The 18,107-nt window shown below is 37.2% G+C and overlaps 1 protein-coding gene across 5 annotated transcripts in view; it reads left to right on the top strand.

The window, feature by feature from the left end:
* The window catches only part of acot7 (acyl-CoA thioesterase 7), a 60,531-nt gene extending 46,194 nt beyond the window's left edge, over positions 1-14,337 (top strand). For all 5 annotated transcript variants that reach the window (XM_085259180.1, XM_085259179.1, XM_085259178.1 and 2 more), the window contains 2 exons: positions 1,835-2,019; positions 13,848-14,337. In XM_085259180.1, coding sequence (XP_085115306.1) covers positions 1,835-2,019; positions 13,848-13,946 — 284 coding nt within the window. In that variant the 3' untranslated portion in view covers positions 13,947-14,337. The remainder of the gene's footprint in view (positions 1-1,834; positions 2,020-13,847) is intronic.
* Positions 14,338-18,107: the final 3,770 nt, after the last annotated feature.

Below are 18,107 nucleotides of genomic sequence, written 5' to 3'. Positions count from 1 at the left end.
GTTGCCAGGTATGCTGAAAAGACCTCACCGCAGTTACTGCACGTTATTATCTGTTTAAAGTTCTTTACCCATATGGATTTTCATGATCACCTTGTTGCCGTTTCCTAAATATCTCAGCATCCAAGGTTACTGAATGTGTGATAATGATAGCGTAATAGTCATCTTAACATATATAAAAATCTAGAAAGTTGAATTTTCTCAACTTGATTAAAGACCTTGTGCATATTGTTGGATTAAACATTACAGAAACTTAAAAGTGATTTTGGTAATTAATAATACTGTTAATTTAAGGCAGCTGTGGCTTAAACCTTGTATTTGGTGGTGATAATCAATTTGCTAAGCTCCGTATATCATTAGAATTCTTGTTGTTTGTAATTTAAGATTTTGGACATTTTTTGCATGGCATAAAGTTTGACTGTGTTATTGTCTCATGTGTGCCTACTCTGAACCTGTGTGCAGTTTTGCATTTCTTTGCCATCTCCATTTTTTTTCTTTTTACCCTCAGTACTTCAGTTCTAGGCTGCATCACAGAAAACCATAATCAAAACAAACACAAAAAGTTTGTTTGTTAAAGCCTTAAAAACTGCTTTATAAATGTAGTCTCGTTGTTCCTGTGTGTGTTTTCTTTCCACACGCTCTGGGCCTCCTCTCACACTTCAAAGACATTCATGTTAGGGTAACTAGCTATTCTAAATTGGCCCTAGGTTCGAATGTGAGCGTGAATGCTTGTCTGTCTCTTGGTGTCAGCCAAGTGATAGCCTGACAGCCTATCTAGGGTGTACATGGCCTCTCAACCTGTCACAGCTGGGATATGCTCCAGGCCCCTGTGATCCTGAATTGGATAAGAGGGTGGATGGATGGATGGGTTAGGGTAACAAACCTGGGTTTACTGCAAAAAGCCTAATTATTGACTCTATAAGCATATCTTTTGACAACAGAGGCTTATTTGTCAAGAAAACCGAACTCATACCCATGAATTTTGCAGAGTATCCTGCATGAATACGAGATCTGTAACTGAACAACAGTCAAGTCTAATTCTGATAGAATTCTTGTGTTGTTGTCATCGTGTCAGAGTGCTTTGCAGCTCATACACTGATAAAAGCCTTTCCCCCCCTTTTTTTATGTGCATCATTTATTATTTAGGACTTTGACTATTTTATAAGATCTCACTCATATACTTGCGATCTGTTCCTGACTGCAGGAGTAACACCTTCTTTCCTTGTCTCTATGGCAACTGCAGTAATATTACAGTACAGGCACATCAAAGAGAATAATGAAATACATCAACAATGCTCTGTAATATTATTTGATGACTTTTTTTCCCACCTCGCTGCAGTGACAAAAGGTAGAGAGCACATTTTTGAGTGAAAGACAGTTGGTTGATTAGATATCTGAGAAAGTGCAGCTTCAATATTACTTCAGCGTGAGCTTTTAGCCAGAGGTCGCCGGCCTGTCTCGAAAAGTCCATGATGCAACAATGTGATAGAGACTGCAAGACCAGAGCTGAAATCTTCCTCTGCTAGTTTATTATATAGATCATATTCAGTGTAATTAAAGCTATTTAGTATGAGTTTACTTACATTATTCAGTATTTTTGATGTAGCGGTTGGAATGCTGTGTTTTTGTGAAAACCTGATGCCTTGTGCAACTTCTTTTTTTCACCTTTATAAGACTAAGTGAAGCCTTAAAATAACTGCTATGTCTGAGAAATAGTAGAAAATGTTATGGTAAAGATCAAAAAAATGAAAATGTCTCTAAATGGCAACATATTTAGGTTTTATTTTAAAACACTGAAAATCAGAGTGCTCAATATCCTTTTCCTCTTCTTCCCAAGGGTGTGTGGTGACGGTGACGGGACGACTCACATTTGTCAGTAACAAATCAATGGAGATTGAGGTGTTGGTAGACGCGTCCTCAGTGGTGGAGGCAGAGAAGGGGAAATATCGTGCTGTCTCAGCTTTCTTCACCTTCATCTCCCTGGACAAGGACAATAAGCCCCTGCCTGTCCCTGCCCTTAAGGTTGGTATCGTCCAATCTCCTTCTAAAGTCTGCCTATCTTTTAAAACCTTGATACATAATTTGTGATGTTATACTTTATTTTATATCCATATCCCTTAGTACAGAGTAATTACATTCACAAACACTGACAGTCAAGTCTGTTTTTTTACAGTATTCTAATGGAAAATAATCAAGGCATGGATTTTATTGCATTTTTGCTGCGATATCATCTTTTAAAGGCTAGTTATTTTTAGCTCGGTCTCTTCTAACTGCTGATAACATTTCCATTAGTAATTTTTCTTTATCGTGACATGTAAAAGGGCCATTACAAGACTGGATCAATGGAGCCTTCATATATAGAAAATGTTGAGTTGGGTCAGACTGATCTTTGATCCAAAACCACTGTAAAATTTTCCAGATAGCTGAAAAAAATGACAAATATGAAAAAGTATACTAATACTTTTAAGATTATATATTAAAGACTGTCTTCACAGACATGGTTTTTGGAAAGCTCAAAGATACTGCCCATTGTTTAGGAATTCAACATGTCAGACTCTTTAGAAAGCATTCAAATCCTCATAGTGTTTGGGTATTATCCTTCAGCAGTGAGCAGGGCTGAATGATCTTATTCCCACAAGATCTCTGAGATGAGTATCTCTGGGATGAGTATGCCTGACTCAGCACTTACTGCCAGCAAGCAAAGACTGCATGCTTACCTGCAGACAGGAGAGAGATGCCTGCTGTTTGTTCAGGCTCTCCAACACATAACGATCCAAACCTTGTTTTTATGCAAACACCGAGCTCATGCGCCATCTGTTTAAGTCATTAATATTAATGAGAAGCTATCTTTTTGCAATTTTACACAAGCGAGGAGCTTTTAAAACCATATTCTAAACAAAGCAATGTAGTTTGTGTTAAGGTTCACATTATTTTTAAGTGTCGTGATTAAGATTTTCACTCCATATTTTGTAACTGAGCAATTCAAATTCTACTTAATGTTTTGTTTGAGTTGTCGTTGTTGTTATTAATGATGTACTGCACTCCATTTTCTTGAGATGGGTGGGCAGTTTCAAATTTGGGTTAGGGTCATTATTCCCTCAAGTGCACTTGTACAAATTTCATAGAGTTTACACCAGAACTTATAATTAAACTAGAAGTATTTGTAGAATACTGAAAAAAAAAACCCCAAAGGCAATAATACTAGCAACAGAAGAACAAAGAAGAAAACAAATAGTATGATAATAAGTACAAATAGAAATAATAAATCTTTGATTTTTGAAAATAACACATGTATTCTACAAAAATGCATTTTAACTCCCGCCTGCAAGACAGTAGTGCATGACACTATGTCCTTCCATGTTTCAAGTACCATGAGCGTGTAATAAGAAATTTGCAGGAAGAAAGCTGCTGTGGTTGAGAGTGAAGCGTGAAAAAGGATTGTTATAGGTGTGTTGTCATGCCACAAGTGCAGCAGTGACTCATTTGACCATCAGGTCACAGTTGAAGGTGCAGTGTTAGCCTTTATAAACCTTTATAAACCACAGCACATTTATTCAAGACTTCTCTGATGATGCCCCTGCAGATAGAAGTGTTCATCAAATGCATGTCACCTTTGGTTGGCCTTTTCAAAAGTGTCTGTCAGTCCCCTGATTTCCATTTCACAAAACCTGCATTTGGTTTGCCCATTGTCTGCCTCTCCCTCCATGCATTCATTACCTGGTTTTCTGCCTCACGTAAGCTGCTCATTGCTTTTGTTTTAATAGGAGGGAATTGTAGCAGTTATTACACTCATTGTAGTTTCTATTCAGACCTCAATTTTATCAAAAGAGAGGCTAAAAAATCTCCTGGTGATTTTAATAATTCATCCTCAACACTATAAATGGAAATCTAAATGGAGCCTAGGCTGCCAGGGATCTGATGTAGCTTGTCAAATAAACAAGGGCAGGGCAAAAGAGAAACGCGTGTGTGAATGAGTTATGAAGAAAGTGCATGTACACAAACACGAGCCCTTTGTGTGCAGGTCTGCATGTGTTAGAATGAGCATTGCCTGTGAATGTGCACATCCATGGAACAGATCATTGAGCACAAATGCGTGCATGTTTATTTATATGAGCAAGAGGAGGAGGACAAGGCTCGATCGGTGCTATTTCTGGCTTTATGACTATTTACTGGAGGCATAAGCATGAGATGAGATTGACTCTGACTCTACTGATGGCAGTAAACCTTTTCATAATTGTTGGTCTTTGGTGTGTACACGAGAAACGTCATGTGCAGGAAATAAGGTTCAACACGTCAGTCCAATTAACACCCAAATTTTCCCTAACAGGAGAGATGGGACTGTGGGAGTTGGAAAGACAAACAGATCAAAAAGCAAAAAAAGCATCGTAAGTCAGATGATTGTGAGCAGAACAAATCAAAATGGAAGGATGTGGAAGTGAAATGTTTTTGTGTATTTGGCTTCCACATCCTTACATTTTGGCCACATAAAAGGTCTTGTGCAAAAGTCTTGATTCCCCCCTCATTTCTTTATATTCTGCTTCCAAAGAGCCAGACTTGTAATTTTTAAAATAGTGTTGAGTAATAAACGTAGGCCGACCGTTTTTAGAGGAATTTTATTTTTTTTGGTAACTTAATACTGACCTGTGAATCAGTCATAATCGACATAATAAAGCATTTTGTCTACACACACCAAACAAAATAGCAAATATTTTATTTTAAATGATATCTTTAGGCACAAAAACACATAATTTGTTTCCAGTTCTTTTGTTGAATCAGTATCTCTAAAATACTAACGATTATAAAGTCCCAATCAAAAGTTTAAGACCACTTGAAAAATGGCAAAAACTCATATTTTGCATGGTAGGATCTTAACAAGGTTCCAAGTAGACCTTGAACATGCATTAAGAAGAAATGGGAGTGAGACAAAACATTTTTTCGAGCATGCAATTTATTGAAAACTGAAACAGCTGATCGAGCTTAGGACCACATGCCATTAAAAGGTCAAATCTGTGCAAAAATCTTGATTCATTGTCATTTTCTGTCAGGTCACACTGTCATGACCTTCGGATGGCAAAGGCAAAAAAAAAAGTTCACTTTTTGAACATGGTCGGGTTGATGAACTGCAAAAGCTTTGGGACCTGTACCATTTGAGAGGGATAAAATAGTATTTTGGCACTAACAAGCTAATTCCCCAAATATTATTAGCATTAGTGTGCTGTGTGTCCTTAAAAAATCTGGGGAAACTGCAAAAGTGGAAAACAAAGGAAATAGGAGAGGAGCAAGATGCCTATGTCTAATGTTCAGTGAAGCCTCATCAAAAATGGTCTCAGTGAAAGGGTGGCTGTCAGGAAGCCCCTGTTAAGGGAGAAAAGGCTGTATGCAAAATTAAAAGAACAGAACTGAAAATCAGTCGCAACAGTTCTTATTGAGTGAAAAATATAAATCTGAAATTTTTGGGTCCAGTCGTCATCAGTGTCTTTGGAGGAGATACAATATACAGTGTCTACAACACACACAGCATCCAAATAAGAATGTCCTTCGAGAAGACTAGAGAACTATTTCTGTAGACTAGTTAAAAAAATTAAAAGAACTCTTGTGTTCAGGCTGTATAGAAATATAGGTGTCATACCAAACAATGACTTTCAAGCCTGTTAGAATCGTACAAACTCTATTTTTGCCTTATGTACATGTACATTTGCCTGTTTCAGTAAATCGTTGCACCTATTGCCAGGTTTACCTAGCAAAGCATAAAGAAACAAGGACTGGCTCAAGACTTTTGCATGGTACAAAATAGTATCATCAGCTATTTCCCAGAAATAGTAAGCCGTGGTATTTACTGTCTCTGTGTTAAAGATCCTCCAGAGAATTAAAACCTTTTCTTCTGAGCTAGCATGAAAGTGTGATTACACAAAACGTGTCTGACAGTTAGCAGTTAGTTTGGCACAAAGAGTGGAAACCTTGAAGCAGCCACCCTGGCTCTGACTAAACATAACAAAAGCTATCTACCAATGCTCAACAGTGGGACAGATTGTGTTATTACTCGGTGTTACTTAGACTGCTACTTCAAGAGTCCTCAAAGTCACTGTATCAGCTAAAAATACTCCTGTACGTGACCACAACTTAATGTGACCTTTAGAGATGGGTAATTTTGTTACCCATGAACAGTGCAATGCTTGTTGTTTTTAACCTTTTCACTGAAGTAAAAAAAAAAAAAAAAAAAAAGCTTGTTTGGCTTGGCATAAAATTTAATTAAGCTTCATTTCCCCAAATACTAAACTTGCTTCCTCTTATACCTTTAGTCTTCTAATGCCCCATAGCCCTTTTCATCAGGGAATACTGAAAATCCTTATAAAACAAACAAACTTGTTTCTCTCTTACTTATTCTGGCTGTGTATTATTTTGCCAGGAATGATTGAAATGAGTAAACTTTTCTGCATGCAAGTAGAATAAGACTAATGACTGCATGTACTGTTACATAAATTGAGTTACTTTAAGGCACTGTGATAAAATGGACTGGCTGCTGTAAGTCTTTAAAATGTATGACAAAGACACCCAAGTGTGCGCTTTCAGAACTAAATAATAATAACAATACCTTGACTAAATCTATTTGTCTTTCATAGAGACCTTCCATGTTTATGGAAACCTATACCTCTGTCATTTTTCTCCGTCTCTGCTGAAGTTGTTGATCTTTTTCAGTAGGTAAAGGCTATAAAAAAGAACTACAACTAGAGTCTTTTAAAATCGTCTGTTCTGTGGACATAAAATGTAGAAAGCACACTGGTAGCATGAGACGTTAACTGCGGACCATTCAAACCAAGACGTTCCATCTTCTTGGGACAGCATATATATGTGTGTGTGTGTGTGTGTGTGTGTGTGTGTGTGTGTGTGTGTGTGCTAACATGTATGAGCTGGACTGCTTACGCAGCCTTGTTTTTATCTCTCCAGCGCACCCGTCGTCACTGTCATTTGCACCAAAGCAGGTGAAACTGATTCACAATGGTTTATGAATTAGTACCCTTGTTTAACTGACTTTATGTTATATTGTGGCCATCTGGTATTCCCCTAGTCTTATTGAGCAGTGTCTATTACAAGATTGCATTTCACCTCTCTTTTGTCTCTCTGATTCTTTTTGTTCTCCGTTATCCGTTTGTTAAAAAACAAACAAACAACAACCAAGAAAAAAAGGTGATTCTCCCTGCTTCTCTTTTATGTTTATAATGCAATTGTCTCTTTTTTTTGTCCTTTTTTAGTACTGCTGAAATTTAAACTGAAAACACTCCTGAAAGCTCAAACCATCACTTATTATAATTTCATGGCAGCTTTTGCCCCAGTTGAGCTCTATAAATAGTCTGATCGACATGACTTCTGCTATTTTTGACTGCAGGTGCTTTCCCTCCCATTTTCCCTTCCTTGATTTCTTGCCAATGAGCTCAGTGCAATCACTATTTTTAGATTTTTCAGTTTCAGCTCACTAGGGAGTTAGGGACGGTGGGAGTGTGTGTATGTGTAGCTGGGCTGTCACTAATGTTAGCATACTGTGGGTTATGCTGAAGTGGGGCATAAGGACAGCAGGTGCACAGAGGATAGTGGGGAATGCCTTGCCTATCTATAACAGTAATCTTGAAAAGGAATTACTGAAATATAGTATATATACATGCTAGGCCAGGATTTTGGTCAAAACAGCAAGCACAAAAAATGCATTGTTAGTAGAAATACAGTATTAATAGGTCCACCATTCATCCCTGCTGAACAAAGAAAAGCTTTGTGTCTTTGTGTATGTGTGTTTTTCTTTATTGCATATCTCCATTTATTGATTTAAGTATTGTTTCACTATATCTCTCTTATTCTTGCCTTCTTGCTCCATCTTTCCTCTGATTTTTCCTTCTTCCTTCTATTCCATCTCCCTCCTTCCTCGCTGGCAAAGACTCAGCTGGCCTCCCTTGACACGAAAACAAGCCTGGTCGTCATGACAACCTCATGTAGTTCACATGAAGTGATGCTCGTTTATTTTTAGATACCTCCCATTTAAGACAATCAGAAACGTGTTAACGGGTACACCCGTTAAATTTAACGCCCAGATCATGCCTGCATCTGTTAGGCACTGCTAAATGTGCACATCAGGGGGTTATCATTCTACCTCATACACTAAATATTGTGTGTTCACAGTTCGAACTAAATTCTCTTCAGTTCAGTGAAACCCAGTTTTCTCTTTGACAGTACATTATTTAGATATTTTTTTGTTAAAGTTATTCAACTTTTATTACTTTCCGATAAACATCTGTCTGTCAGCAGCACCCAAAAGAAGATTAAAAGGGTGATAAGTTTTGTCTGTGATGTTGTATTGTCATGTTGTTGCCTTAATTTGAGATCAAATTCAAAATTAGATACTAAATCATAATGAAAAAGTATAATTTTGTTATATTTAGAAAGAGTAATTTAGCATATTTATGATATGAGTCTTTTCAGTACTTGTATTTTAGTGCTTTTAAATTTTCCTTTCAGAAAATCTTTGATAGAGATCAGTGTCACTTCTAATTTTCTTGTAATTGCAAATTACTTGTTCTTTAAACCCAGTATTTAAACTGCTACATAAGCAACAACTGATCATTTTCAGATCTAAAATTGTCATCAGAGTGAATTTGAAAAAAATGATATGAAAAAATTTATTTTTTGTTGTATTTTTCCTCAAAATTACCTGATCGATCTTTCATACTACAGTAGAAAGTTCAGTATAATTTCTGTCCGCTATCTTACATTAGTAAACTGCTGAAAAATAGGATCCAACTGAGGCTGTATACTTCAGACTCTTCATTGGTGTTGCTAAAGCTGCGATGAAGCCCATAAGAACTTGGCATGTCTGTATTATCAGATAGCTGCAGTGAAAAAACTCAAAGCATTTATGACTAAATGAAAAGATCCACTGGAAGAGCTCCTTTCACCATCCAGAAGAGCCTGGCTGATATAAAAGGATTCATTTTATGACTAGAAATGAAATACCTTTCATCTTTGTCTAAAATGTCATCCTTTGTGTATACCTCTCGGTCCCTCTATCACACACAGATATATAGGTTAGTATCCAGGCTCATTCTAGTCCAGATGGCTATTATTTGTCTTGTGCTGGCTGTTTACAGCTTTGTGCTACCTTTACACAGTGACATTTGCCAGTGCCACTGATGCCCCTTGCCCACTCTAATAGCAGCTCGCGCCAACACAACAGAACCCACCTGGCATTTTGCTGGCATTGTCTGAGCAAATCTCCTTTACATGTATTGTCCCTGTTCCACATTTACACCGTATTGGTTTTTCATGCTCCATTCAGCTGTCCACCGAGTGGATTTAATTAACAACAGGTGAAACATCTGTCCTGGGTGTTTGACCCAATCAGCCAAAGTTCTGGGCTCTGATGTTATCTCACTGGAAGATTTTGAGAGTAATTCTTCTTTTTCCTCTTCTTCTTCATCTTCTGGGCTTGTAACATCAGATCATCTGCCTTAGTAACCTTAGTATCATCTTCATCATGTTTCACCTGATCATATCTATATATGCAGATAAACAGCATGGGTCAAGAAATGGCAATGCCAGCCTGGTAAGTCATTGATGATCAAGACTAATAACGGATGAGTAATTTTCTGAGTTTTCAGTGAGCACCAACACAAGGACAAACTGTTATGCTGAACAAAATGATGATTTAACAGTCACAATCACATTTTTTGTTTGTTCAATACTTTGATTTATGAACAGAATAGATGGGAATTTAGGGAAAGCCCTGTTAACCAAAAAGCTTCTTGTAAGTCCGTAGACACTGAATCAGCTAGGGTCAGCTATCATTCTTATTGTAAAGATAAATAACCTTGATGAAACATGAAATGGTTCAGTTTACCCGAATGCCAATACATGTAGTGATTGTCACATGACACTGCTGGAGTATAGGCATTTGCCTTAAATACAATATAACAAGCATGCTGGTTTTTGCAAGGATATTTCTGCTTTATTTTTGTAGTGAAGACAAATTACTTAAGAACACAACAAGGACCTTAATAAAAAATGAATTGCCTCATGGAGTTATGCAAATGTAATTAACATAATGGTTAACATACCCATGACACACGTAACCTGTGGTACTGTGTGTAGATGGATGTGCACCGGCCATATGTGCATATTATTATTATTAGTAATATTATTATTGTAATTATTGACTATTAAGTAATAAGGCTAAAAAAACAAGGTTTGAACAGTGATCAGGAATTTGTTTTTACTGGATGGGTGAGCTGAATGTATAAATTGGTGTCTGGAAATATAAATCAATTATTCAATTACAAAATATTCATGTAATTAGTTCAAATCAATTTCAAGCTGTGCAGGAAAAATTGCACGTTAAAAATGTTTTATAATAATTATTATTTTAGTTTAACAACCTTTGATATGTTAATAGTCAAAGCTTACATAAATCTCTTCTTCAGGCAGACAGCAAAGCTCACATTTTTCCTGCCAGCATCATTTTTAGCTGTCATTGTCAGACAGTCTGCAGCTATGATTCATCAGCAGCAGTAAGGTATACAGTTTCGTTTTGCTGTTTGCTAACTCATCTCAAACCGTACATCGATATGGTTTTAAAAAGAGGGATTTTTACTATTTACTAGTACAATTTTTTGTTCTTTAAAAAAGTTAAATAAAATATATTAATTCATTTTTTTAAATTAAATTGACGTCCTTACAGTTCTGTCTGATCATAAACAGTCTCACCATGTAAACCTTTTTTCTTTTGCTTTGATATCATGGCTGCAGTTTTTCAGACTTAAATAAATAAACAATAATGTCTTTGGATTGTTCCAGCCTGTTCAAGAAGGATGATTTATAAGCCTCTAATTGGTGTTAGGATCCTAAATCACCTTGTTGGGGGTTATTTCAGTAATGCTATAATGCAGCTCCCTGCGCAGCTCAAAGTTTTAACTAGATAGAGCAAGATGCCTCTGTCTCATTAATGCACTTAATGAATTGTTAGGCTAGTCAATAGATTGTCCACAGAGTTAGACAAAAGGAATTATGACATTATAGGTCATGTTTGTGTATTTGTCTGCCTTCCAACATTGCAACAGGCAACCATTTGTAACCACCTTTATAATAAACTGTATAACAACGAGGAAGGAAACACCATTTAACTGAGTAACTGTGACTTGAAAATTAAATATATGTCAGTATATTTGTCTTATGTGAAGAAAATGAATAACCACTAAATAAAAAATTATTTGTATATATGGGGGCACATATTTACAAATGAATAGAAATGAAATTCATTGGTTATAGAGTATGCGAATAGATATTTAACAGATACGTCAGAAATAAGCCCAGCATCACATTGACGACCTGTCCAGGGTTTACCCTACGCCTCGCCCTATGGTGGCTGGGATAGACTTGGAGCTTGTAGAATACAAAAAAAGATAATATGTTAACTTTTTGCCAACACAGAGATACCAGTTAAGACGCTACAGATGCCGCTGGAGCATCTGTACGTTTAACAGTTAGTTAATGTACAGACACTTAAATATAGTAAACTTTGCAATGTATTTTTTAATAAAGGAGCAGAACGTTGTGTGCATAAGTTCTGCTTATAATCATTTTATTTACTCTGGTAATTCTTCATTTTCATTTTTTACTGCTGACGGCTGCGTTTAACTATTTCATTTTATTTGTGGTCCTTAACTCAAATTTTGTTTTAATTGTGCTTACTTATGTCTAATAATTAATTTTTTAATAATGCAACTTAAGTCATGCTTTTTTCACCTTTAAGAAATGGATTACATAAATAAAGTTTTGCTAGAACATTTCAAAACCTTTTAATTGTGTCATTGCATTATAGAAAGATAATCATACTACAGTAGTAACAGTAGTAGTAATAGTAGTATTTTTAGTAGTAAAATACAGACCTTGAAATTTGTAAAACATGGGAACATTTGATGCAAAAGTTAAAAAATGGGATCAGCATTGTTCAACAGTGTATGCATGCATATGAGGTCATTACAATCACAGTGCACTACATTTGGTTGCTGTTTGGGGTGTAAAGCAATGGCTAAGCTTGTTTAGAGTTGATCTGACCCACCCTGCCTGATTCTGTAACTCACAGTCTGTAACCCATCTCAATCCAGTTAGAACTTCATCACACCAGTAATCACTTATATAAATACACATACCTTATATAATTATAAATAATTTTATTTGTGTATTTAATTTTTTTTTCACTTTTTTTGCAGCCTATTCACCTACCTGTGTAGATATTCTGACTGAACAGAACCACGTTTACATTTTACATTATGTACAGAACCACAGTATGTGGTTTTCAGCAGGCATTAAGCATGTGAATATGTAAGATACGTAAGCAATCATTTTTATGGTCATGACTTGTCAGTTCCTTGGTTATATTACATGACGCCCAGATATTGTATGTTATATGTGTCTATATTATTTTTCTGAAAAACTTGTTCTTTCCCCCTCTCTCTCTCTTTTCAAACTCAATGAACTGGAATTATCCATTACTTTCAGTTGAATGGCAAAAGCAAAACTGACTGAGCAGTATGTTGACTGTTATATAACTGCCATACAACAAACACACCAATATGTATGCTGTATGCTCCTGAACCTGTTCTACAGATAAGATATTCCCACTGGTGTTGTGTTTGTAGCTCAGCGCCACTGTTTTAATATTCTCGTCACATTTGAGTAATGACCCCCTTGGGCTTGTCCCCGGCATTATGTTTTGTCATGTTTGTTACCACCCTGCTCTCTCCTTAAATTTAAGGTGCCATCTGTCAGTTTTGCACCCTGTTTGTGTGAGTGGCAGGTGCTCTTGAATCTGCCAACCACCTGGTGTGTACGCAGCAAAGAGCCTCCATCAGAACATGTCATTAGCTCTAACAGTACGCTTTATATATGAAATACAAACATGTTCACGTACCCTGCTTTGTTACAGTGCTTTGAAGATAAGGTAAGGAGAAATCAGTCAGCACCTTCAAAGAAAGTGTGACATGGTCACTGGTGGTGGTATTGTTGCAAATCATAAGGTTGGCCAACAGTCAAATTAAACTGTACAGAATATCGAGTGCTTACTCCTATAAACCAGCAGCCACATTTAGCTTCAAAACAAACAACTGCACAGAATTAAACAGTAAAAATGATTCATAACAGCTGTAAATCTATAGAGTGTTTCCAGATGCCTGCAACATCAATAATACTGCACTGGCGCTGTGCATAGAACACACTATCATGGATGCGGTCAAGGTTGGTCAAGAGAAGGTTTGATGAGATGATGACATGAGTTGAGAGGCTAACACTCACCACACATTACCGGAATTGCCCTTTATGTACTTCTACAGCATTATTTACCTATTTATCAGGTTGTGTCTAACCTTGTGAGTAGATGTTGTTACTATGACCAAAAAATGGATTCATGAACCTGATCAGCTGACTCATCACCATTCTTCAGTCTTGCCATTAGTGTTGCATTAATATAAAATGTGTTGCTGGAAATAAATGCATTCACACACCTTTAAAATGCAGAAATTTCATATGTGGCAATGTCCTGCATATGTCACATGTGGTTTCACTCAACTTCACTTATATGTAGTCTTCTTCATATATTTTGTATATCATGCTGGGTCTTTACAAGCCTAGAGTCAGACGCATTTGTTCTATATTTCACCTAGAAGATGAATGGCAATTTCAGCAGCACTGTCAAGTCAATTAGATCAGAGCTTCATGCCCACGGTTAATATAATAATTAGAGGGGAAACATTCCAGTGTGTAGATGATAAATGTGTCTGGAAACAAATATTTTTGTCTATTTTCTTTTCCTCTAGGTTGAAGGCGAGGATGAGCAGAGACGTTTTGACGAGGGGAAAGTACGTTACCTCCAAAATAAAGAAAAAAGGCTGTCAGATAAGATGCGTGGCCAGTGACGCTGCCACTCAGAATTTAACACCTGCAGCAACAATACAATAACCCCACACAATATGTAGTATGAAGTAAACATTTTCTGCTTTATGATTATTGCTTTTTCTTGAACCTGAACCTGTGATTTTTTTTTCCTGTGCTACACCAAAGTATCCACATATACTGTATATGTATGTAAGAGTACATAATTTATTTTGGAGAGAATTTTAATGACGTATGAAGACTGTTTTTTTTTTTTCGATCACTGTCTCCTGTCTCTGTGTAGAAGAGTACTATTTTGTTTGTGGAAGATCTGAAGACTTAATTATCATGTCAGTTTAAAGTGATAATCTGAGCACAAGGAAACTGATGAATAAGCGAGTGAGTAGTAATAATGAATAAAAGATCCAAGTGCTAGTCTGGGGCTCTCGCCTTGTGTCCTTGCTAGTTTGATGATGGTGATGTCTTTGTCTTGGGCATGCCTTGGCACAGAGGGCACACGCTATTCATCTTTTCAGCACTGTGTCTTTCACAGAGAAATCAGGGGAGCTTGGGGGTTTTGACTCAACTTGCATCTCTCCCACATCACCCCCTCCCACTTCCTCTCTGCTCTCACCCTGCTTTGCCCGTCTATCACACTATGCCTTACCACACTCTCTTTTCCCTTTTCTCATTACGACCTCTTCTCATCCAATTCCATTCTCCCATAATGTTGCTTTCTTGCTCCTGAGTTTCTCTTTATTTACCTGTCTGTCTCCCTTGTTGCTTCTTGTACCCGTATTGTTCTCTTAGTCTCCAGATGACATTTGAGGATTCATCATTGTCTGATAAACAAAGTGAACTGGATAAAAAAAAAATGTCTCTATTAGTGTCTTTCCATGTGTCCTTTGTAAGTGCGTGTGTGCACAAGGTAAAATCAGAAAGATAAATGGGGCCAGTGAGAAATCAATATTACCATGGCCATGACTATATGGCCAAGCCAAGATTGAACACTGTGATCATTAACCAGCCATAAATACCATGGTATTATATTTCTTTTTTTTTCTTTTGCATTTTATTTCATTTTAGATCAGAATCAGATTCATCAAGAGGTGTAGGTAGGGCTGCGCACTGGACAACAGGGACTAATTTCGGATCAAAACCAAAGTGAAACTTAAGATTATTAAAGTCCAATGTAGAAGCTCAGACAGTGACAAAAGTCTAAACATTTGTAAATTTTATTTTCTTTGGACCTTTATTCCTCCTCATACTGCCTTTCTGACATGGACAGAAAATGATTTGTCATTGGATCATGAAGGTTATTGTTATTTTTTTCCTCTGTCCTTCCAGCCAGCAGAGTATGTGTGCTTTTCATTTCCCCCATGAAAATAAAGTTAGGCCCAAGCTGCACTGGGGGCTATATCTATTTTTAACCCTAGTTATGCAGAAGCGTCTTGTGAGAGGAGGCGAGCACAGGAAGGGAGAAGACGATACAGTGAGACAGTATGGTAAGACGAGACTTCTGAGAAATATGAACTCATTGAAAAGCATTCGCCATACGTACAGTATCATGACAATGTCATTATCTAAAATAGATGTTTCTCTTTCAGCTAGCAGCAACAGCAACAGTGTGCTTTTAATGAAGATAAATTCCGTGTCCGACTGACATAAACCTACAGTATATATTTTATATGTTAAAAACAGTGATACTGAATGAGGCTATATGCCAAACTTGTTTTCTCACTGAGAATAACAGAAAAATTCGAATGAAAGACAAAATCTGATAACATATTTGCATGTCATATATAAATGAAAGCACAGCAGTGCTCTCAACGCTGTATACCCGTGCAGAGGCTACTTAGATGAATGATCCTCTGGTGCGGCACAAGAACCATTAAGTACTTTGAGCAAAGGATAAATGATAAAGCGAGGTGGTGCTCAGAAGACTCTTGGCTTTTATTGCTGAGTGGCCTCCTTTGCATTTTCTGCTCGTTGTGCTCACAGCTCAAGAATCTCTCGTCAGTCATTTTCTTGCAGCGAGGCCTTGATTTCACACGTGAGACAAAACTCAGTAACCTGAACAATGTGCTGTTTGCACTTCATGGTCACGCTTGTAAATATGTCTGTCAATATTTGCATGAGGCAACGTTTCTGCTAAGTTTGTTGGCAAAAGCTGCTGATGTGTAAGAACAAAAGACTTTAACAGCAAAATATCTGAAAAAAACTCTTCCTTGGAACATTTTCAAAGAACTGAGTTATGAGCATTACATTCAACCATCCTGTGTAATCTGGGCTTGGAGCCAGCAGGGCTTTCCTCGCGGAGGAGTAGGTGATGGATCATGCTTTGTCTGGCTTGGAACCTCCCTTTTTGTTTTTACAGCCACAGTGGACCTTTTGGGGTGCAACTAAATTTGGCTAACTTTGAGTGTAAGGAACACAAACTTTGATGCACAGAGGGGTGGCCACCCTGGAAAAGATGAGAGAGCATATTGATAGGACATTGAAAACAGCATTAAGTATTAAAAAGATGCTGTGCCTGTGCCTACATATCTTGGAGCTGATGGTGGTAGTTGGGGCAGCCCAGTGACACTGAAGCCAGTGGGCGGGAATGCCTTCTGTTACTTTTTACTTCCAGGTCACCTAGCATCACACAAACTCAAGCTCCCTTGCCATGTCCAGTACTGATAATGGGTTTACTTGAGTCTAAAACAACATCAGTAACAGGTTACACATGCATGCATCTTCATGACTAACACAAAATAACAAATTCCAGATTTTGTTACACAAATCAAATCACAAATTATTCAAACTAAGCTGGACTTGTTTTCCACAAGCCAACAGCCTAGCATTAATTGATGCCCATTGTAGTGTTGTAAATGGGTTGCTAATTCATGCACCCACTGAATCAGTCCTGACTCATTTTACCCTGACAAGTTAATAATGAACATACCAAAGACTGTGAAGTAAAGGTAGATTTGGGTGTGCTCCAGCAGAGCCACACTGTTCAAATGTAACACTGTTGTTCTCTAAAATTATGCTTTGGACACATTTGTTAATCAAATTGTGCCATTTACTTTGCACATGCCATCTCATTTTGTTCATTTCCTCTTCTTTGTTCTCTGTGTTTTTGCACACACACACACACACACATACTGGTTGCACGTATGCACGCACAGGCACACATATCGCGGTCTTTATTGTATCCCTTATTTGTTTCTAATGTTATTTTCAAGTGACTTGTGTGCTTTCCTGTAGTTTCCTCTGTTCCCTGCCTTTTTGTTTCAGTTACTGCCTGTCTTATTATCAAGACTTGCTTCCCCCTGTTTCTAGGCAGGATTGAAACCAGTTTAGACATTAGTGAGGTCCACCTTTTTTTTCTTTAATTTTTCTTTTTTCTTTAATACAGCACCTGCACTCCAAGTAGAAGCCATAATATTTTAGAATTCCCAGTCTTTTTAGGCAAAAACCACCCAGAGCCACATACTGATTATCTGTTTTTGCTTCCTTTTCTTCATGTGACTGTGTGCCGTGCTCTCGCTAATGTCACCTGTGTCCAGTCAGAACAGCATGCACATAGTTTTGCCTCTTTGCTCATCTGTTTACCTTCTGTTTGACCTCCTTGTACTTCTTCTGTTTTTCAAAAAGGATTAGAATGATCTTGGAAGTTTGTATCAGCTTTCATTAAGCTCACTTGTAGTTAGATTTGTCTGTGATGTATCTATTCAGTTCTTCTCTCCCATGAATCATAACACAATCAGCTTCTCTTCTTTTATCGTGTTTGAAATCTTCTCCGGGTGTTTTTCATCAAATGTGCCTTTTCTTCTGCTACTGCTGTTTGAAGTTTCGAGAAAACCTAACACAGACAAGGAGACTCAGTTAATGTAGAATCATTCCCTTACCAAACCTTTACAAAATAAAACATGTACACAATGTAGTGTTTACACAGTTATAGTTCTTTACTCTTTATCCACGCACTGTGCGCAAATGTTTTATGAGCTGTAAGTGAACCGATTTAGCTGTAACTTTTGCTATTTCTTTCTTTCTTTTACGTGGTCAAGAAATGCAGTCAAAGCAGTTTTTATATTCACAGGTTGACTGTGAAATGGTGAAATTCCATTTGCTTGGAATAGCAAATGGTTGTTGCCTATTCCAATTTTAAAATGAATAGTCATTTTTAATCAACTTGGAGGCTGCTTAAATTACCTCCA

The sequence above is a fragment of the Mchenga conophoros genome, linkage group LG20 (genome assembly GCF_057382185.1).
Source record: "Mchenga conophoros isolate Kocher_MC1m ecotype Shallow Benthic linkage group LG20, M_conophoros_male_GT1.1, whole genome shotgun sequence".
Classification (NCBI taxonomy): Eukaryota; Metazoa; Chordata; class Actinopteri; order Cichliformes; family Cichlidae; genus Mchenga; species Mchenga conophoros.
This window is presented reverse-complemented; position numbering and strand designations above follow the sequence as displayed.